The 23,071-nt window shown below is 37.2% G+C and overlaps 1 protein-coding gene across 1 annotated transcript; it reads left to right on the top strand.

Moving 5' to 3' along the window:
* The first annotated feature begins 8,019 nt into the window (after window positions 1-8,019).
* On the top strand, window positions 8,020-8,619 carry LOC149002218 (uncharacterized). Its single transcript, XM_089138666.1, has one exon. It carries the CDS (start codon window positions 8,020-8,022, stop codon window positions 8,617-8,619), a length of 600 nt encoding a protein of 199 aa, XP_088994792.1.
* Window positions 8,620-23,071: the final 14,452 nt, after the last annotated feature.

Genomic DNA, 23,071 nt, shown 5'->3' with positions numbered 1-23,071 from the left:
CAATTCTCTTCAAGCAGGATTTTGTGCATACATGTTGAGGGACTTAAACCTTTTATGTCCGCTATGGTCCATCCCATAGCCTCCTTATATTCCCGAAGCACTCTAAGCAATCTCTCTTCTTCTAATGCATTCAGCTTACTTGAAATAATTACGGGGAGACTTTTATTATCACCCAAGAATGCATATTTTAAATGATCTGGTAATGTTTTGAGTTCCAACTTGGGGGCCTGCACAATAGAGGGTAAAAGTTTTGTGTTAGAAATAGGAAGATTAGCAAAAGGAACATCAACCCTCATAGGTCTAAGTGACTCTAATTCAAAAATAGTATTTTGCAATTCATCCTCTATTGCAAACTCTTCTTTTGCAAGCTGCACTTCTTCAAGAGTTAAACCATTACTAAGTACAATTTTTAACTTGTCTTCATCACAAAAATTAAATGTTTTTTGAGCTAGAGTGTCAATGGCATCAAAAGCATAAACAACATATACATCATTAGGATATCTCATGGAAGCATATATATTAAATTTAATGATCTCGCCATCAAACTCCATTGTTAATGTTCCATCATGCACATCGATTTTAGTTCTAGCAGTTTTCAAGAAAGGTCTCCCCAATAAAATCAAACTTGAATTAGGAGTATAGTCTTCTTCCATATCAAGTACATAAAAATCTGCAGGAAAAACTAATCCATTTACTTGAACTAAAACATCTTCTAACACTCCTTCAGGATAAACATTTGATCTATCAGCCAATTGAATTATTACGCCAGTATTCTTTAAAGGTCCAACATTCAAAGATTTATAAACTGATAAAGGCATAACATTAATAGAAGCACCCAAATCACACATGGCCTTCTCAACTTTCATATTACCTATTTTACAAGGAATGACAAACATACCTGGATCTTTGCACTTTGAAGGTAATTTCTTTTGTAACACAAATTGAGACATTCTCCCCCACACTTATTTTCTCATTGCCTTGCAACTTTCTCTTATTAGTACATAATTCCTTAAGAAATTTCGCATAGCGAGGAATTTGTTTAATAGCATCAATTAAAGGAATATTTACCTCAACTTTGCGAAATGTCTCAAGAATTTCTTTTTCCTCTTCAAGTTTTTTTGATTGAGAAAGTCTTGTTGGAAAAGGAGGGGGTGTTACCTTAGGACTTACATGTTGTACAGGAGGTGTTACTTCTTTTTCTGTCTCCTCTCTTAAATTTGAATGATAAGCAATGGGTCCTTCTAACTCTTTGCCACTTCTCAATGTCATGGCACTCACATTTTGCTTTGGATTGATAATTGTTTGTGAGGGCAATTTTCCTTGATTCTCAAGCTTACTTACTCAAGATGCGAGTTGACTGATTTGACTCTCCAAGTTCTGAATACTTGCTCTTGTATCCTGTTGGAATTGATGAGAACTAACAGCAAGAGATTCAACTAATTGTTCAAGAGACTTACCTTGCTTAGGAACTTGTTGATATTGTTGATCGGACTGCCTAGGCTGATATTGTTGTTGGAAGTTGTTAGCTCTAGGCCCATAACTCAGATTTGGGTGATCCTTCCATCCTGAATTGTATGTGTTTGAGTATGGATCATATCTTCTTTGTGGTGGACCTGGGAATCCTCCAACAATATTGGCATGTTCATGAGTCTCATCTTGAAGTGTTGGGCATGCATCTGTGGCATGATTTGTTTTGAAGCAAATACCACAAGCCTTCACTTGTTGGATATTTCCTACAACCAATTTTTCCACAAGAGAAGTTAGATTATCCAAACGTTGGTCAATGGAAGAGACACTTACCTCATTAACTTTTCTTGGTGGATCGTCCCGCCTAGTCCCAAATTGTTGAGTGTTGGCAGCCATATTAGAAATTAAATTTCTTGCCTCAGTAGGGGTTTTATGTACTAACGCACCTCCACTAGCAGCGTCAATCATATTCCTATCCATGTTAGATAACCCTTCATAAAAATATTGAATTAGAAGTTGGTCGAGAAATTTGATGTTGGGGACAACTAGCACACAATTGCTTAAATCTTTCCCAATATTCATGAAGAGTTTCTCCATGATATTGTCGGATCCCACATATATCTTTCCTTATAGTAGCAGCCCGCGAGGCAGGAAAAAACTTTTCAAGAAACGCCTTTTCATATCAATCCGTGGTGGTTATTGAACCAGAAGGTAAGTAGTATAACCAATCTTTAGCTTTTTCAGACAAAGAAAATGGAAAGGCTCGTAACTTGATTTGTTCATCGGTTACACCATGTGGCCTCATTGTGGAGCACACCACATGGAACTCCTTGAGATGTTTATGAGGATCTTCACCTGCAAGACCACGGAAAGTGGGGAGTAAATGAATCAAACCAGATTTTAATTCAAAAGCGACCTCAATATTTGGATATTCAATACATAATGGTTGTTGGTTCAAATCTGGCATGGCTAAATCTTTTAAGGTCCTCTCATTAATATTATTAGCATCCATGATTTCTTTTTCAACCCCAAATAATCCAATTAAATCAATACTAGAAGATGAAGAAGATGATACTCCCTGAAAATGTTGTTTGGTTTCCTTCCTCAATCTACGGGCTGTTTTCTCAATCTCAGGATCAAATTGAAGTTCACTTGTACGAATGGATCGAGGCATAAAACAAACAACCAAGAATAAAAAAAAATAAAACAAAGCAAAATGAATAAATCTAAAAGAACCAATCCCCGGCAACGGCGCCAAAATTTGATGGGTGTCGAATCCACCAAAGATAATCCTTATCTCAACTGAATTTGTATTAGTAGTGAGTAGGGTCGAATCCACAGAGACTGGTGAAGATTTATTCTTTGATAAAAATTGGGGAGTTTTGAATCAACAAATTAAATAAAAATAAATGAATGCAGTAGTCCCAGGCACATTATAGTCTGTGGTTGGTAACTACAGAATCATCGTTTAAAGTATCCTATGATACCATACAATACTAGCCGATACATATCCATATTTGACTACACCGATACTATACATCTCAATACGTCTCTCCATTGAATTATACTCAAATACATTAGCCAAAGCGATACAATACTCGATACAGGACGATACGTCTCTTAAAATCACCTGACCAATACGATACTCGATACCGATACTTTAAACCTTCATCCCAACCCATCTTGACTTGAAATTAAAGAAACATCCTCATATTAAAAAGAATTCTAAAATAACTGGTTCAACCCTCCCCCCTTCAATGTCAACTTGGACTAACAAATTTATATATTGATAAAATCATTTCCTTGCTCTAATATGACTTTGAAAAATGTATGTATTATATACAAATAACAGATATATCTTGAAGTTCTTTTTTTCTTTTATATATACTACTAAAGTTCCACATGCAATGCACGAGTGGCAAATAGAAATATACATGTTATTTTTTGAGTGGTACCAAGAGAATGTTTATCAAGAATAAACTAAAATATGCACTAATAGATTTTATACATTAACTTTTTTTTATTTTAAAAATAAAATATGAGAAGTATACCTAGTTTCAGGATATTATATTAAATATAATGCTATTGAGCTTCTTCTCCAACTCTGCCATGGATTGCTTTAGTCTGGATGCTATGAAAATAGCCACATCTCTCTTTCGTGTGGTCTAGATGAGTTTCGAAGGGCCTGTTTGGTTACAAGAGTCTGGAGATTTCAAATATATAGAGATTTCAAATCTATGGAGTTATAATTTATAAAATTTGATGTTTGGTTGTGGAATGAAATTTGTAGATTCATCCTAAAAAACTATTTGATCGACGTGATTTTTGTGAATGTGCAAATGTATAGCTTTTTTGAAATCTCTGGATTTCACCCCTTACCCATAAATCTACAGATTCACGTTTTTAGTGTAAAAAGGTGAATCTCTAGATTTAATGAATCTATAAATTTTTACAACCAAACGGGTATAATTCTCAGATTCATGAATCAAGAGATTTGAAATCTCTGGATTCATGTAACCAGACAGACCCTAAGAAAGTTTGGTGAATGTTAACTTCCACTATTCTTCCATGATGGAGTTGTGATGGAACTGATGATGACGATGTTTTGAAGCTTCTCTTTCTAAAGCTGACAATAAGAACTTGAAGATACTGTTAGGGGCTAGCGGTAAAATGACGATTAATGCCAAGAGAAACTATGGAGATCTTCTTGCATGAGGTAGGACAACACGATTGTTGTAGACATGCCACGATCATCCTTGTTGGTAGATTCTAGTCATTCTTGGTGGAGGAAGATTTTAGTTTGGCAATAGCTGAAAGCCTGAAGCATGATGTGCTATTTTTCTTCTATAGGTAAAGAGAAATTATGGAATTTAGAAAATTACATTTTTCTTTTCTTACTTTATAATTCATAATAAAGTAAAATATAGATGGGAGAAAATGAACAAATAAAGAAAGTGAATCATAAATGGAATATTTTCTTTTAAATATACCTATGTCATAACAACTTTAAGTGATGCATGGAAACTCTAGAAGTTTAAATACATTTATAAAGACTAGTAAATGGTCCACGTACAAAGTGTAAAAACATAGTTGTGATTTATTTATTTATTATTCTTTTTTTTTTTTTTTTAGCCAAAGCTGTGATTGTTTTTGGATTGCACCAAAAGAAAGCATAAATCTAAGAAAACTTTTTTAAAAAGCATAAATCTTTTTCTCATGCTTAATAAGAATTGAGGCTTGAGTGAGGGATTTGGTGTCCTTTTACACCATGAGTTTCTCAGATATAATCTATTAGTCACATTATTTAATTAACCCATGGACAAAAACAAAAGAAAAATATTAAACTAATCAAAGAAAAGAAAGAAATAAGAGAGTAAGAGAAGAAACATGAATGTAAAGTTACTCGCAGTAACAATGCCACCATAGTAAGAATTGTATCGTTTTTAACCTCCGACTTCTGTGAATTAGAAATAGGATAAGGACAAATTCAATACCAGAACCTTGCTTAAGCAAACCAAGCTGCTTACCAGTTGGACCAACCCCCTTTGGTAATTTTATATTTCAGTTATTAATAACTTAAATGCCTAATTGATTGAATAAATAATGGTATTTAAGAAAACAAAAATATAGTTGTATTCCTTGATGAGAGAATTATGGGAAAGGGAAGGACAAAGCCTTGGCTATAAGATAAAACGTTTCTTTTAAAATATAAAGAGTTAGATTTAGTCTGCTGTTGCAAACCCTAGGGTTTTTGCGTCTCGTCTTCCTTCTATTTTCAAAGTTCTTGCCTTTGAAGGGTTTAGCGTTTCGCTTAACCCTTCCTTGCTTGGAGTGGCTTCAATGGACCCTTTAGCGATGATATCGGAAGAGAGCTTAGCAGTGATTGGTGCTTCGACGGAGGAACTGTTGTATTATTTTTAATATAATAAAATATGTTTCATTTTATTGGATCTGTAAGTGCGGAAAACTTTCCTTTAGTTATTTTAGGAAAGTGTATTATTATATAGTCCCACATTGGAAACCGAGGTGTCAGAATCCAGGTTAATTAATAGGTACCACCTATTAACTCTAACTTATAATAATGAGACACGCCAGTGTGTGTGCAGTGTATGAGTGAGGACGGTATACCGTCCGAGCGCGCACGCGCGGCGTGGGCTGTGGGCGTTTGTGGCGCACGCACTTAGCACTTAGCACTTAGCACGCTTGCATCGCTTGCATCGCTTCGAGCGAGATCAGATCTAAACCGTGTGTTGTGATCAACGGTAGATCTAGGGCGATGGAAGTAGATCCATAAATATTGTTTTGATGGTTCAATATGGACCGTTAGATCGTGCGGCCGAACGATCCGACAGCTCATATCTGAAAGCCAGCATTCGTATCCCTACAGAGAGGTGCACCCATATGAACAGAGTCATGAACTGTTCAGTAGAGGCACCTCAATGCCTATATATACGTCTAGCTTCACAACAGCAGTATAAGAGAGTAAATCCCAAAGTCTTCTTTGTTCTTAAGTTTTGCGAGTGCTCAGCAAAACTCAAGAGATTCAACTCGAAGTTGGGCTTCTTTGTATCCTGGGAGACGGTTCGCAATACCTCATAGCACCTTGGTGTGAGGGCGAATTACGTCTTAAGGAAAGCGACGTTGTAACGCGCCTAGAAGTTCCAGCTCAAATACTGTGATCATTTTTCCATTTCTTCAACAGGAACTCGATCAATTGAAAAGAAGTAGCAAGAAAGTAAAGCGTGGACAACCATGCCAAGGGGATGATCCAAAAATTTATTCTTTTCCTTGTTCGTAGGTTGACAAGGATAGAGACGCATGGATTTCTCCTTCCTCTTGTTCTCGTTCTTATGTCGATATGGTTAGAGGTTCAAGATCCACCACTCGAATAGAAGATGACCAGAAGATGTCTTATGACCAAAAGATGGAAGACGAAGGATATGACAAAGATGGGTTTTCCTATGAGGGGTTTTCGGATTGGGAGACGGATAGTGAGGAGATTGATGAAGAAATTCTTAACGAGGAAGAGAAATTATGCCCGACAATTGTGTTATCAAAAAAGGAAAAGGAGAGGCTACGAGCTCCTTGGCAACAGTCGCTTATAATTAAATTAGTAGGGCGATCAACGGGATTCTTGTTCTTATCTAAGCGTTTGCCTACACTATGGAAACCGGTAGGCTCTCTAGACCTAATTGATATAGGGAATGAATTTTTCATTGCAAAATTTGGAGCACAGGAAGACTACAGGAAAGTGCTAACTACGGGTCCTTGGATTGTTGGCGACCATTATCTCTCCATTAGAAAGTGGGAACCTGATTTTAACCCAGCGAAGCCAGAGGTTCGAAAATTAGTGGTGTGGGTACGGTTCCCAGGAGTTTCAATTGAATACTTTGATACACACTTCTTATCTAATCTTGCAGGAAGGATAGGGAAGGTTATTAAAATTGATTCCACTACGGAGGCTGCCACATGAGGAAGGTTTGCAAGGGTCTGTGTGGAGATAGATTTGCAAAAACCGTTATTATCTAAATTCAGAAGGAAAGGAAGAGTGCATCAAATCCTCTATGAATCGCTACATCTGTTGTGCTTCAAGTGCGGGAAGTTCAGTCATAATCAAGATCAGTGCCATCTACAAGAAACGAGGATATAATAGAACCTACTACTAATGAAGGAGAGGAAGTCCAAGCAGAGCTTATCAATGCTACATGTATAAACAATCTCCCTCCTCTTGATACTTATGGACCATGGATGATCGCCCAAAAACCACGTTACAAAAGGAAAATGATGGGAGGAGGGGAAGTCGGTGGGAGTGATAGAAGGGTAGAGAATTTTGCGGTAGGAGGAAACTCAGCTAGAAGAGTGGTATCTGGATCAAGATTCATGGCCCTTAGTACGGAGAATAACCAAGATATATTGGGAGAAAATCCTAATGTAGTTAAGGAAGTTGATGTGGTCTCATCCCAGCAACTAAATTCTTTGAATCATGACAGACATGTGAAGAATATAAGCCAAAACAATAAGGATTATAAGGTGGTATTGGATGGTAATCAATTTGAGAGACATGTGCCAGAAAAAGAAATTACAGAGCCTCAAACACAGCACCCCTATAGGATACCAGAAGTCTTAGCGAATGCGAAATTCAGGATTGGAAATGAGGACAGCAATGATCAAGTGATAAGCAATAATCCAGTGGTAGCTCCTTCAAATCAGGAAAATTGAAATTCGAATATTCAAAATTCAACACTAACCAATTCTGCCTTAGAGCGGAGTTAGGAAGGAAGGAAAACAAATATATTAAGGGACCATGGGAAGCCACCGGATCATTGCCAAGAACCATGCTTGGAGGATCAGAGGATGGATGATTTATGTGAAAAGAGCAGTGGAGATAATTCCGCTATTAGGGAAGAGATGATGATAGATGGGGAGATCCCCCGAAATAATTGATTTTTAATGATAGTTTTCTGTTGGAACTGCAGAGGAGCAAGGAGTAAAGCCTTCACCTCTGCTCTTAAGCATTACAGAAGTACTTATAATCCATATTGCATAGTAATTATGGAGCCCCGAATAAGTGGTGAAAGAGCAGCAAAAGTTATACAGAAAATGAAAGGTGTTGCTAGCTATCGGAGTGATGCAATAGGTCTAGCAGGGGGAATTTGGTGCATTTTTTTAAACAGTGAATTGAAGGTGAAGTTATTTCGTGAACACCCCCAATTCCTTTTGTTTGAAATTATGGATAAACATAATATTCCTTGGATTTTTGCTGCTGTATATGCTAGCCCACAAGAAGGCAATAGACGATTTTGTTGGGAAGAATTGGCAACTGCAGCTGATCAGTTTAAACTACCATGGCTTTTAGCTGGAGATTTGAATGATGTCCTAGATGAATCAGAGGTAAAGGGAGGAGCAGTAGTTCAGATTAAAAGATGTGAGAACTTCAGCAAATATATTAAGAGGTGTAATCTTATTGATATGGGAGCAGTGGGACCAAAATTCACGTGGCATGGACCTAAATGGGAGGGTTACAAAAGAACGTATAGAAGACTCGATAGAGGTATGTGCAATGCTGATTGGAGAGTACTTTATCCTAATGTTGTAGTTCGGGTTGTGCCTAGAATTAAATCTGATCACCACCCACTAGTCATTGAGTTGTAGCCTATAGTTCAAAAAAGGAAAAAGAAAGTGTTTCGGTTTGAAGCTATGTGGATGATTCATAAAGATTTTCCTAAAGTATTTGCAGATGGATGGGAAAGCAATAAAGAGATTCCGGAAGCCCTTCACTTTTTACAAAATCATTTGGTTACTTGGAACTATAATAATTTTGGGAGTATTAATGTGGCAAAGAAAAGACTGCATGCTCGGCTAGGGGGTATTCAGAAATGACTAGCAGATAGATTATCTAACCCTTTCCTCAAGAAATTGGAAAAAGAACTGCGAGCTGAATTGGGAAAACTTCTTGATAGAGAGGAGATTATGTGGGCACAAAAATCTAGAAAAATGTGGATGTTACATGGGGACAGAAACACAAAATATTTTCACACTTCAACCATCATCAGAAGACGGCGGAATAAGATTGAAGAACTAAAATCTGATGAAGGTGAATGGATTCGCGATCCAGTTGAACTACAGGCACATGTCACTGGATTTTATAAAAATCTATTTTCTGAGGAGCAATCAAATAGCCAGGTACTTCTGTCACTTCCCGCCCTAAATCCACCAAGGGGATACCCTATCTGGATTACCCGGGGAGTGAATTACAGTCCCGCCGATCAAATTTAGGAACGATCATAATCACTTAGCACAATAATATAATCAAAAGCAAGAACAATTCATTGTATCCAATTAATTTAATAATAAAAGTCGAGAAAGTACCTCAGAAGGATTCACAAATAACATCAGAGTGCGGAAAGGATTTCATTAGTATAAACAATCAAGTGTGAAAAGGAGAGAGGAAACCTGTCCTATAATATTAGCGGAAGCTGAAACGACTAAAAGTAAAGGTTACAACCGATTCACCAAATAACAAGTGAAACAACTAAGCTATAGTCCCGACAATTCAAATAAAATGTTAAAAAGGGAATGAGGCGACATCCCATCCCTAACACACAAATATAAAACTGAACTGCTACAAACAAGTCCCGATCTCGGTCTACTCGTCTTAATCAACTGGTTCATCGCCACCAGTATGATACAAGTCTTCAACTCGGCCTCCAGAGTGTTGACTGCCACAGTCAACAGTGGTAGTACCTGTAGAAAAGTCTAACAAAATATGTTGCAAAAAAGAGTGAGTTCAAAAGAACTCAGCAAGGTAGTCATTCCATAAAATATAAACCATATGATACAAGCCATAATATGATACAATATGATATGGAACACATGATGCAAGTATGGTTCTAACTCTATAAATGTTGGTCTCTAAGGTAGACATGCTTTAAGTCATAGCACCATACTTCTTTGGGTCGTCTGTCACTCTCACATTCCATATCTTGGGAATGCCAGGGGAATATCGGTAAAGTCATTTCAAAAACCATGGTAAGGGGATCGGTCACCGCTCTCTCACATCACCATTTGGTATAAGTACTGGCGCATGTCACAATAAAGCCTAGCCCAGTGCAAGTCATCTACTCAGTCATATCATCTCAGATCCAGATAAGTCCATTCCTCGCCCCCGGGATCCTTTCCGGTATCCTTCACACTAGAGTCAGCGTAATCCCGGATTACGGACTCATCAACCCTATTGGTCATCCACAAATAGTAAACTAGAAGCTCTCACGTCCTCTCACGGGTTGGTTACCGGTCTTGAGAGCCCGTGAGCCCAAGTCTATCCATTTGCAACCCTACCAATAAATGGCTCCCACAATGAGATTTATGACCTCTCACTGGTTGGTTACCGGTCTTGAGTGCCCACAAATCCCCACTGCTACCACGGGTCATTCGGTCTCAATGCCCTTCCGATTTGGGTCTGATACGATAGGGACATCCTAGCCAAACAACTAGACAGTCTTATGTATGTCATCCAATAACCCGGGAAAGTGTCTATAGGCACCATTGGAGAACATCCCATATTATTCCCTTCGATGCCTAAGGACAGAAGTGTCAATAGAACACTCCCCAATCCCAAGTCATACGTAAGCAATCACATATTCAAGTTCATAATCTTTCATGCATCCAATGCAACTTATCATAAAATTTAAATCATGATATTGAAATGAATCATCATAGACATAAGTAAACAAGAATAGTAATGTAACATAACAAAAGTATGAAGATGTCAATACTACTGTTCTAACACATATATAACAGTCTTATAAAGATTTAAAAGTAATCAAAAGGTTCTATTCATAAACAAGAACATAAATTATAAGTTGATGATCTATATGTTTATGGAGATAACCATCCTTACCTTAGGTTGAATTGATGATGAATTGAGAATACCAAGAAATAGTCCAAAAGAATTGTTAAGACCCTAAACAAACATCAATAATAAGTTAGAAAAGAAATTGGGAAGATCGGATGCTAATTGGATCAAAGCTGGCCAAGGTTGTTGTCAGCAACAAGTTTGGTCGATGGTCTTGGTCGATGGTATCGACCAAAACAAGTAACAGGTTTAAGCAGAAAATCCAGAAATAGTTCAGCAACTTCGAACAGGGATTCGGAGGGCTATACAAGGTCAAATTGAGTGAGGTTTTCTCCTACAAGTCAATAAAGAAGTCTAGTTTCTAGAAATACCTTTGGATCAAGCATGTGAGGTCATTAGGTCCACCAAATAAGTTCACCTTCTTCAATGCGCAAGCAGGATTTGCCAGACATAGTTCAGCAACTTCGGACAGAGATTTGGAGGGCTATATGGGGTCAAATGGAGTGGGGTTTTCTCCTAAAAGTCCATCAAGAAGTCTAGTTTTGGGAAATATAATCAGATTGAGCACAGGAGTTCATTTGGTATTTCAACTAATTCACCCCTCTTCGGTGCGCAGATTCAAAACTAACACTGACAATGCCCTCAAGTGAGGGGCATCATCGTTAATGTTCAAGGGCTTGGGTTCCGACACCAAAATATCAACCAAAAGGGTCTACAAGTTTCATTTCCCCCACTTTAGGTTTTCGGACCTACAAACATAATAGGTCCCGGGCCGGGTCAAGGTTGGGATAAGGCCAGACTTTATAGATCTACCTTAAGGGAAAGGTCTGACATGGCTTCCTAAGGTTTTCAAAGATAATAATATTGAAATTAAAGTCCAACTTTTAAGGTCTAACATTGAACAAGTCTTTCTTTATCCCAAAATACATAGGGTGTCCGGGCTAGGTTTGGGCTGGATGTTACAACTTCACTCCCTTCATTGCTTTCGTACATTAAATCATGATTGGTTATTGTCACTTGGGAAAATGGTTGATGAAGATGAGGTCTACAAGACAGTTAGACAGATTAGTCCATGGAAGGCACCTGGTCCTGATGGATTCCAAGCTGCCTTCTACCAAAAATCTTGGGAAGTGGTACGACAAGCAGTCACTAGGATGGTGAAAGATGCTTTTGAAGGAAAAATATATGCCAAATTGAATGAAAAATATCTAGCCCTCATCCCTAAAGTGGACAAACCTGAGTTAATTTCTCAATTCAGGCCAATTTCTCTGTGTAATGTGAGCATGAAAATAATTACTAAGGTTATTACTGCTAGATTAAAAGAGTATATGCCAGGCCTCATATCTCCAAATCAGATCAGCTTTGTTCCAGGGAGACATATACAGGAAAATATCATTACTGCACAAGATATATTTCATACTATGCGCAAGAAATCCAACAAACAACTCACTGTGGCCATCAAGATTGATCTTGAGAAAGCTTATGATCGGATTAGGTGGAGCTTTATACAAGAAACCCTCACACTTGCCAATCTTCCGAATAGTTTGATTGATGTGATTATGAAGTGTATAACCACAGCACAGCTGGGTGTTCTTTTGAATGGGGAAGATACAACTTTTTCCCAACCCACTAGGGGCATTCGGCAAGGAGATCCTTTGTCACCTTATATTTTTGTGATGTGCATAGAAAGGTTATCACATTGTATACAGGATGCTGTAAGTGATGGGCGATGGAAACCTATCAAAATTGGGAGGACCGGGCCATGCATTTCTCATCTAATGTTTGCAGGTGATGTACTTCTTTTTGCCGAAGCCACAATTGAACAGGTAGCAACAATCAATGATTGTCTCAACAATTTTTGTATGGCTTCTGGTAGCAAGGTCAGTACTTCGAAAACCAAAATTTTCTTTTCTAGAAATGTCAATCGCAATCAAGCTAGAGACATCACCCATGTCAGCAAGTTCACTGAAACAAAAGAAATTGGTAAATATCTAGGAACCCAAATTTGGAATGGACGGGTTAAGAAGGAAAATTACCACCATATTTTAGCTAAAGTGAAGAGTAGACTGTCGAATTGGAAGGTAATTCACTTTCTTTGGCTGGCAGAATAACCCTTGCGAAATCAGTTATTATGGCTATTCCAGTTTACTCTATGCAGTCAGGACCCTTACCAAAAGGAATACTTCAAGATGTTGAAAAATCAACTAGAGGTTTTTTATGGGGTGATACTCAAAACAAAAGGCGATCTCATCTCATTGGGTGGGACACTATCTGCAAACCAAAAGAGATAGGTGGATTGGGCTTTAGAAATCTCATTAAGGTGAATGAAGCTTTCCAGATGAAGCTTGCTTGGGGGTTTTTAAATTATAATACTATCTGGAAATCAGTTTTGCAGGCAAAATATGGAAGCAGTAGAAGAAAAGAGAAATTCAAAGCTAGTCCGAGTGACTCTCCCATCTGGAAAGCAATTTGTACTGTAGCTCCCAAAGTGTAGAGCAACAGCAAAGTTGATGTTGGCGATGGAACTTCAGTTTTTTTCCGGGAAGATAATTGGTTGGAGGTGGGGCAGAACCTTAAGTCAAAAGCTATATATGATATACCCAGTGGAATGAGTAAGGAAAAAATATCATCATATGTGGATGGAAATGGAGGTTGGAGAAAAGGAAAATTCGAAAATATATTACCTTCTGACTGTTGCATTAAAATTGAAGCATGCCCACCGCCAAGTATAGGCGGAGGAAAGGATGTATGGCTATGGAATCCATCACAGAATGGATGTTTTACAATAAAATCTGCATATGAAGTGTTAGAAGATTCCAATAGTCTTGGTGTGGACATTTCTTTTGATAACAGGTATTGGGAGGCCATTTGGAAGTTAAAGGTGCCGCAAAGAATCTCTTGTTTCATGTGGGTTCTAAGTCTGAACAGGCTGCTAACTAATGATAGGAAGTGGAAAATGGGACTCATGAATCACTCATTCTGTAACTTCTGTCTTCATGAAGCCGAAACTAGTCTACATGTATTTAGAGATTGCCAATATGCGAGTGGAGTATGGAAACGATTAATCCCAATGAATCAACAAGAACATTTCTTCAATTGTGATCGTCGTGATTGGCTTTACCTAAACATTTGTGAAAATCTATCACAACAATAGAAAGGATGGTCAGCCAATTTCGCCATCACACTATATCTACTGTGGGGTTGGAGAAATCGTGATACTCATGAAGAAGACTTCAGTCGACCAGGGGGAGGGGTGGAAATGATAAAAGAATACTACTCACATGTGGAGGCAGCTTGGACCCAGGAAAATAATCCACAATCATTATCACGAAGTGTTAGAAGAAAGGCAAAGTGGAAAAGACCAACGGAAGGGTGGCTAAAATGCAATGTAGATGCTGCAATTGGTAAAGAAAATTTCAATCAAATTGGAGGGGTTTTTCGCAACTCAGAAGGGGTGTACTTGGGAGGTTTTGTGCATAGAATCTCCAAGACAAGTGTTCTTGAAACTGAGCTCCATGCTATTTGTGTAGGCATATGCTATGCGCTAGAAAGAAATATGCTACCTGTTTACGTGGAGTCTGACTCTTCACAAGCAATCGATTGTTTGAAACTAAGTGCTCAAAACCAAGGAAGGATGACTAAGGATTATTGTGGCAATTCGAGAGTTGGTAGATTTGCATGGAAATATCATCATTACTCATACTAATAGAGAAGCAAATATGGTTGCCGATTGGATGGCGAAGAGAACAACAACATTGGAGTCTCCTACGCATTTCTTTCAGGAACCCCCTCAAGGTATAGAGGAGTTCCTTCAGATGGATCGTTTGACCAGCTCTCTTTAAATTGATTTGGGTTTTCTAACCCCGTTTATGTATCAAAAAAAAAAAAAAAAAAAAAAAAAAAGAGTCAGATTTATTATGACTTGATTGGAGAGAAAGAAGGGAGTCAAGATGGTAACTATTTTTTTGGTACAATGACACTTTTTATATATAAGGGATGGACATTATTATATATTCCATTAACAAGGATTGAAAAAGTGTGTGTTGATTTTACCAACCGAGCAACCTTCCATTGGTGGTAACTATTCTTTTAGAACATGAACAGTGTTTTTATATAACTATTAACTTAAAAAATATTTAAGAATTAAAATAGTAAAAATAGTAAAAAGACTAAAAGGAAAGTGAAGATAAATTGATTTTTATTTTCAAGCCTTTGCAAAATAAATTTATTAATATGATTTATTTATTTATTTTTTATAAGAAAACAAAATAAATTAAGTTTCGCAGTTAAGCTCCCTAAAAGAAGTTCCTACGACCTACGAGCACATTAGTTGTTAAGCTACTGAACTCTGAAGTGGTCTTGGAGTGTGGTTGACTTAAACATACAAACCTAATATTCCAAAAACATAATGATAAATCTAGCAAAAGGGGATTAAGTTCATTGGCCAAAAAAGGGGATTAAGTTCATCGCATCATATTTCTCCCAGTTGCATCGAGCTTGTCGGATTGATTCTGATACAAGAAGAATGTACCCGATTGGGTCTAGAACCGACCGGGATCTAAACCAGCAACACGGTTGGGTTCTTAGCCGACCACACGACATATATGGAAGACTGACATACATGGAAGGCTCCACTCACGCTAGACCAATATGGCAACATCGCCGTGAACAGAAGGTCAACCCCAAGGATGATTAGGCGGAACAACCATCGGAGGAGCCTGTCTAAACCCAAAAAGGTAACGTGCATATTATTTAAACAAAGACTCACCCCTCCAATAAAAAACAAACACTTCTTAGCAAATTACTATGTTGTTCTTGCACGGGACCTTAATCTGATAACCGACTGACTTAGTCATCGGAAGTGGCTGCCCGGCATCCTAGCCGTCCCACGTCTAACCTTTCTTGCGGGGCTCATCGACTCTGGACACGAGAAGGCAATCAGGTGATAGCTCGACTCAGTTGGAACCAGGGGCGGAGCAAGGATTGAATGTTGGGGGGCGAATATACGTGGGCCAATGCGACAGAAAACTTTAAAAAATAATAAGTAAATAATGAAAAATATATTAAAATAAAGTAAGGGCTAAAATTGGAAAACTTTAAAAAATCATGAAAGAAAAAGGTGAAAAAAGAAATTGGGGGAGAAATTATATATATATTTTTTGGTAATCAGGGGAGAAATTATATAAAAAAAGATAAATTTGAAGTCTATTAACTAAATATGGGGTAAACACTCAATTTATCATAAATTAATTTTTAAAAAATCAATGATTATGATAAGATATAATAATATTAATGCCAGAAATGTAAACATCCAACTAATAAAACTTAAAATTTAAATTGCTATTAGTAGGAATCGAAACTTTATGAGAAAGTTTAGGGATTCAAAAATAAAATTAAATGATTACGATTAGATATGATAAAATTGATGGCTGAAATTCTATACGAGATTTAAATTTACATTAATAGGTGAAATTTTAGGAGACAAATTTAGGATTAAAAAAAAATCAATGATTATGATTGGATCTGATAAAATCAATGGCTGAATTCTAACAAGATTTAAATTGCTATTAGTAGAATAAAAAATTTAGGAGAAAGAAAGAACAACGGAAAGAAAAAAAATTATACTTTATGAAAAGAATACTAGAAAAATCATGAGTGTGTGAGAGAGAGATTGAATACATAATAACTGTGGAAAAGATTTAGGAAAATTCTAATGTCTGCTAACTACTCCAATATTTTGTGAAACAGAAAAAAAGAGAGAAAATACGAATAAAAGAGGAGATTCATGAGAGAATAAATATGAATGAAAATATGAGAGAATATATAGGGAGAAATTCATGGATCGTGAGTTTGTTTTTAATTAGAATTTAACCTTTAGTTTTTAATTAGAATTTAATATTTTATTCCTTAAAACTAGAAATTTAATGATAACCATTAGATAATGATTAAGAATGATATTTTTACTCATTATCTTATCTTAAATTTTTATTTTTAGTTACAAAAAAAAATTATTTTTAATTTTTGGAGGAGGCCAAATAGTGGTATTTCACATTTAAAGTGAGAGAAATAACAAAAAATATAGGTATATTTTAAATTTTCAAAAAATCCGAGGAGGGGCCATGGCCCCAAGCCCCAACGTGGCTCCTCCACTGGTTGGAACCACAATCCGATCTGAGACACATCAGATGCCATCTTGACTTCCAACGATGGTTCCCTCCAACTTGCTCTCATTTTTTAGTTTGCCGCTATTGACATATACAATTTGTCCATTGTAAATCAATCCCATACTCTACGTTACATGGTTTAGAACCGAGTCAAATACCCCTCTACAAAGTAAAGTAGATAAATGAATCTCATTTAAACTCTCACATATACAAGGCAAGGTATCATAGATGACCCTGGTATTGTCTTGTGGTACAAACCTAATCTAATGTTTTCTAAAGGTGCAAGTCGTAAATCTCTTATCCATATGGAGATATTATGCATTTCTCGGTTAGGGTTTGGATTTTCTTGAGAGAAAACCCTAGAATTCCTTTTCCTTCTGGAAAATATAGCAAGGCAAAGTAATATTAGTTAATTATTAAAAGGGTAATTTTTATATGGACCCCTGAGGTTTGGTCTATGTTATTTTTAGTCCAAATAAATGGACACTTTGCATCTGCTTCTTCTGAGGTATCCAATAAGTTCAATTAAGGACACATTGTAATTTTTATGACCAAAATACCCTCACATTCATTTTACTGAAAATGAAAAGAATGGGTATTGTGCGAATTCTCACTGACATGATACAGTTTCATTAAGAAGAAGAGCCAGATTTCGATAAGTCCATCTTCATCATTACTGTACAAATTTTTTCTCTTCAACGGTCACGATCTTCAGGTCTTCTCATCGTAGGAATAGGGCTATCTTGTCTCCCTCTCTACATATGAGAAAGAAACAACCTGAAAAGAAAAAGAATAAAATCTTCAACCTCTTCCTCTTCTCCTCTGTCTCTTATTTTTCTTCCGTTTATGACTATGTTTTTGTCTGATTTTCTAATATTTTATTCCTTCCATTTATTCATTGAATCTATTCTCTATTGCTTCGCTGAATTTCTTCTCCAGCTTCTTTGTCATCGTTGTTCTTTAGAGGATGGAATTGAAGATGATGAGTTTACTAAGACAGACGGATGAAGAAATTGCAAGAACAACTAAAAGAACAGTGGAGCTACAAGAATGCTTGAAGAGGGTGGAGATGGAGAACCAAACATGCATGGCAGAAAGTGAATAGAGAGAATGAAATCATGGTTGTGGCCCTCAACACCGCCTTAGAACAGGTGAATAAGAACTTTTGTTCGTTTCCATTTGCAGAAGTAGAAGTGGAATCTTGTTGTGACATCTCTCCGGAGCATTACAGAGAAGAAGAAGAGAAAGAGGAGGAACCAATGAGGAACATGGCTTACAAGGCCTGCAGTTCTGAAACATTGATCTTTCTTTTCCTTCCCTGTAGGCATCTCTGTTCATGCAGGTCTTGTGAAACGTTTCTCGATTCTTGCCCTGTAATTCTCCAAAAAAAGCCAGCAAGGAAGTTCTCTGAACTATGGGTTTTCTGTATGGTTTCGGTTTGAATTTACTTTTATTTTGCTTTTGAATGTCGTGATTTCATTTAAATGAAACACATTATTTTGTGTTAGTCAATCGTGCTTGTTTGAGCCAAAGTGGTCATAGTTGAGGATTTGGAGGTTTGTTGTTTTTTTTGGTAACAAAGGCGCTTTATATATAGGGAAATTGGGGATGGGAATGGGATATTACATATGTTGCTGGTACGGATTGAACCCACAATTTCTCCACTTGAGGTTCTCAATCACTGCACTATCCTTCCATTGGTTTGAAGGTTTGGTGTTTAATGGAGTAAATACCACTCTTTTGATTTTCACCGTTGGATTTAATTGTGAAGACATAATACAGATCTTACGATAGAATAGATGTAAGGGTACTTTGGTCATAAAAATCACAATTTGTTCTTAATTGATCTTATTGGATACCTCAGGGGAGGCAGATGCAAATTGTCCATTTATTTGGACTAAAAATGACATGAACCAAACCTTAGGGGTCTAGCTGAAAATTACCTTTATTAAAATTTATTAGTTAATTACAATTTAAAATCGTTCTTTTTCTTTGTCACAAGACAAAAAGAAGTTTTATTCAAAGAGGTTAAGAGAAAACACTAGAGCCCGTGATAATGCTTCTATTATGAAACACAAGTTTCTCACCAAAAATGTTTTCTCTAATGTTTGTGTGCAAAGAAAATGTAAAATGGTGTTTGAGAAACCTTTTCCAAAGATAGAAACAGCGTCAGAAGATGGAGAGTTACAAAGCGTTTGATTTGATGGTTTGATGGTTTTCAGGAATTTTTTTTCAACAATTTTGGGAATTGATTAAAATGGATGTGATGCTCTTTGTCTCTGAATTTTTTAATCATGCTATCCTCCCCCCTGGAATTAACCATACTCTGTTGTGTTTTATTCCAAAGAAGGATAAGGCTGTTGAGGTTTCTGACTATAGACCCATTAGTTTGTGTAATGTGTCCTACAAGATAATTGCGAAGCTATTGGCTTCTCGTTTAAAGCCTGTGTTGCATAATATTATTTCTCCTTGCCAAGCTGCCTTTGTGCCTGGTAGACAAATAACTGATAATATTATGCTTGCACATGAGATTTTCCATTTCATGAGGAAGTCAAAAGCAAAAAATGGATTTGTTGCCCTTAAGTTGGATATGTCAAAAGCTTATGATAGGGTTAAATGGAGCGTCATTTTGAAAGTGTTAAAATGTCTTGGTTTTGATGTTAAATTTTGTGATCTCATTTCTTGTCTTATCTCATCCACATCATTTTCAATTAAATTGAATGGGGCCCCCAACAATTATTTTAAGGGGAGTAGAGGCTTAAGACAAGGTTGTCCGTTGAGTCCTTACCTGTTTCTGATCATTATGGAAATCCTCTCTCGGCTCCTTGGAGTCTTTAGAGCGGAAGATGCTTTCCACGGAATTAAAATAGCACGGTATGCTCCAGAACTCTCACATCTTTTCTTTGCTGATGACACTTTCATCTTTTGTCGTGCTACTATAGAAGATGTCTGTGTGATCGAAACTATGCTAGATACCTTTGGACTTATTACTAGATAGGTAATCAATTTGGACAAAAGTGAAACATTCTTAAGCAAAAATACATGCCCTACGATAAAGGAGCAGATCCTCAGTTATCTAGGCATCAAGGAGATGGATAATACCTCATCTTACCTGGGGAGTCCTCTGTTCTCCGGAAAAGCTAAATCGGACAGATTGTGCCCAGTTTTGAATAAGTTGAAGCATAAGCTGGCTAGATGGAAAGCACATTCACTTTCTTTTGCTGGGAGAGCGGTTCTACTTCAATCTGTACTGCAAGGAGTGCTTATTTACCATATGTAGTATGTCTTGTTCCCAAAAAAGGTGTGTAGATCAATGGATTCCATATGCCAAAGGTTTTGGCTAGGAAACTCGGGACAAGGTAAGAATCTTTCCCTCATTTCCTGGGACAAATGTTGTCGTCCAAAATCCTTGGGAGGTGATGCGTCCAAAATCTGCTCAGCCCTTAGATCTTCTCGTGATGACCTGCAAAACGAAAGCGTCAGATGTGGCCCGACCGCGGGGGTCGGGAGTCCACCTCCGAAGGCTAAGTCAGTTAATGAACTTAATCACAAACGGCTCTGCTAGAAGCACAGAGCTAAGGAATGAAGAACTGGGAAAGGTGATCTAGATCGTGAGCCCCTGATAGTTTACGTCTATCAGTGTGTATATGAATCTCCGTCCCTCACCTCGTATGGCAGTGAGGTTTATATAGAGTGTACCTTCGAATCTCCTTCGTTGGATGCACTTGAGCCTTCTTCGGGTAGTCGTTGGATCTTAACAGTTAGATCCGTTGAGAAATAGACTTCTACTAGTTTGGACTAGTAGAGGTCTCCTAAGATAACCTCTAGGTTATGCGATGATTATCCCTTCGATAATGATTAGCCGCAGCTGTCAATTTAAGTCTGCCATCATTAGGGTAATTAAACTAATCCATAAATTGGATTAGGGTGTGCTTGTGGCTGAATAAGTTTTCTTCCTCAGGCAAGCTATCTTCTGATCCGGTTCGCTCGGGAGCGAGTCGATTCCCTCACCCTCGACCGGGGTCGAGGGTTGAACCAGGTATGAACCCTGTTCGATCATATTTTCTCCATATCAGGAGGATTAGGATTCAAAAGAATGGAGCTCATGAATAAGGCTCTACTTATTAAATTAGGTTGGAGACTCTTGACGGAGCAAAATTCTATTTGGGTAAAATGCTTCAAGGCCAAATATTTTCATAATACCTCTCTGTGTGATCCAAAAGTGTGGAAAAAGAAAGGCTCTCTAGTCTGGAATAGTCTCGGTGCTATTTTTCCCATTCTCAGAGATCTAGTAGTTAGAAAGGTGGGGAATGGGGAAAACACTTTTTTCTGGTTTGACCCATGGGTTAAAAATAAAACGGATCATGTGGTGGGTGATTTTAACATGCATTTTGCGCATTACAAGATTAATTTGGCAGAAGTGATAGGTTTCAGAGATACTTTTAATTCTGAAATTTCTATTACTTTTGATTCACAGATTTCCTCTGCTATAAACTCTGTCATGCTTTCATTTGAACAGGATGTTTGGAGCCAAGAAACTCATCTGCACAGGAAGTGACTACAAAATTTGCATATAAACATTTGATGTATAAACAAAACCCGTCTTTATCTGATTGTGTATATAAAAATTGGTGGTCGTTTCTATGGAAACTTAAGATTCATCCTAGATTTGTTAACTTTTTATGGCGACTTGTGAATGCAGGAATTCCAATCAATCCGGTACTTGCTAAATGGAATTCAAATACAGATCCTTGTATACTTTGTGGTTGCAGCACTGAATCAGCTTGGCACCTTTTTTTCACCTGCGAATGGACGCGGAGGATCTGGACGACGAGACCATTAGGACTTAGAATAGAAATGTTGCCATTCGCAGATATCTCTGGATTTCGCCTAGATCTGTTCTATAACTCAAACCTTGATAAGTTTATGTTAAGGTGGTTATTTTCCATTATAAGCATTACATGCTATAGTGTGTGGCGATTTCATAATGCGATAATTTTCAGGAAAGCCGCAGCGGATCCCAAAAATGTGTTAGCCTATATTAATAAATGGTGTAACAACCTAAAATTAAAACCACCTGGGACTATAGATGCTAGTCCACCTGTAGCCTTAAATGGAAATGACAAGGGAGTACATTTTTTAAAACTACAATCAATGATACCAGAAAATCTCACAATGTTATTTTGTGCAGGAACGGCCAAAGACGAAAACAATGAAACGGGATGCTGTTGGGGTGTAACTCACTGCGGAAGAGTCATCTACTGTTGGAGCAGAAAATACAAGGGATACAATTTGGTGTCTACAATAGCCAAAGGATTAATACTGGGATTGAGATTGGCGGCAAATCACAACCTGCGGATTGAAGGCAAACGGGGAGCAGTGGAATCAGATTAAAGAGTTTATACCAAACCCAAAAAAACCCTGGCCCTTTAAAGCTATTCAAGATCTAATGTTCTTATTGCCCATCATAGAGGAATTAGAAATGTGATGTGCACAAATAATTACCAAGAGATTCTTAAGAGTGCTAGATTGATAGCAGAAATAACATTAAGAGAGGAAGACCCAGGGGAATGGCAGAGCATGTAATTTTTTGATCTATATCTGTTTTTTTTTAAGCGTTTAATTTTCTTTCTATTTCTATTTCTTGAGCGGCTTGAGCCTCTGTTAGGATGTTTTAATTTGCGAATCACCCTTTTAAATAAAAAAATATTTTAAATCGGATAGAAATGATTTTTGGTGTTTCAAAAATATTTCTAACATAAGGAAAGGGGTGTCAACTGTCTGGTTTGGGCTGGTTTCGGGCTACAAAACACCTAGTCCAAACATAACCCATTAGTAAAATAACGGTTTCGGCCAGTTTTGGTTTGGTTTTGGGTTCGGACTGATTAATGGTTTAGATTGGGTTGATCAACGGTTTATGGTATTCAATAAAAAGAATAAAATTGTTATTAGTCAATTTCCATTAAAAAATTAAAAGTCATTTCACGTTATAGAAATCAAGAACCTAGATAGTAAATAAAACATAGAGACTGCAAGCTCATTCTTCAGGCTCTACCGGATGGTCCTCTAGAAAAAAACCTTTTTA

The sequence above is a fragment of the Hakea prostrata genome, chromosome 10 (assembly GCF_041222555.1).
Source record: "Hakea prostrata isolate BN-2017 chromosome 10, UWA_Hpros_2, whole genome shotgun sequence".
NCBI classification, from domain to species: domain Eukaryota; kingdom Viridiplantae; phylum Streptophyta; class Magnoliopsida; order Proteales; family Proteaceae; genus Hakea; species Hakea prostrata.
The sequence above is the reverse complement of the archived record's forward strand: the minus strand, read 5'-3'. Positions and strand labels throughout refer to the sequence as shown.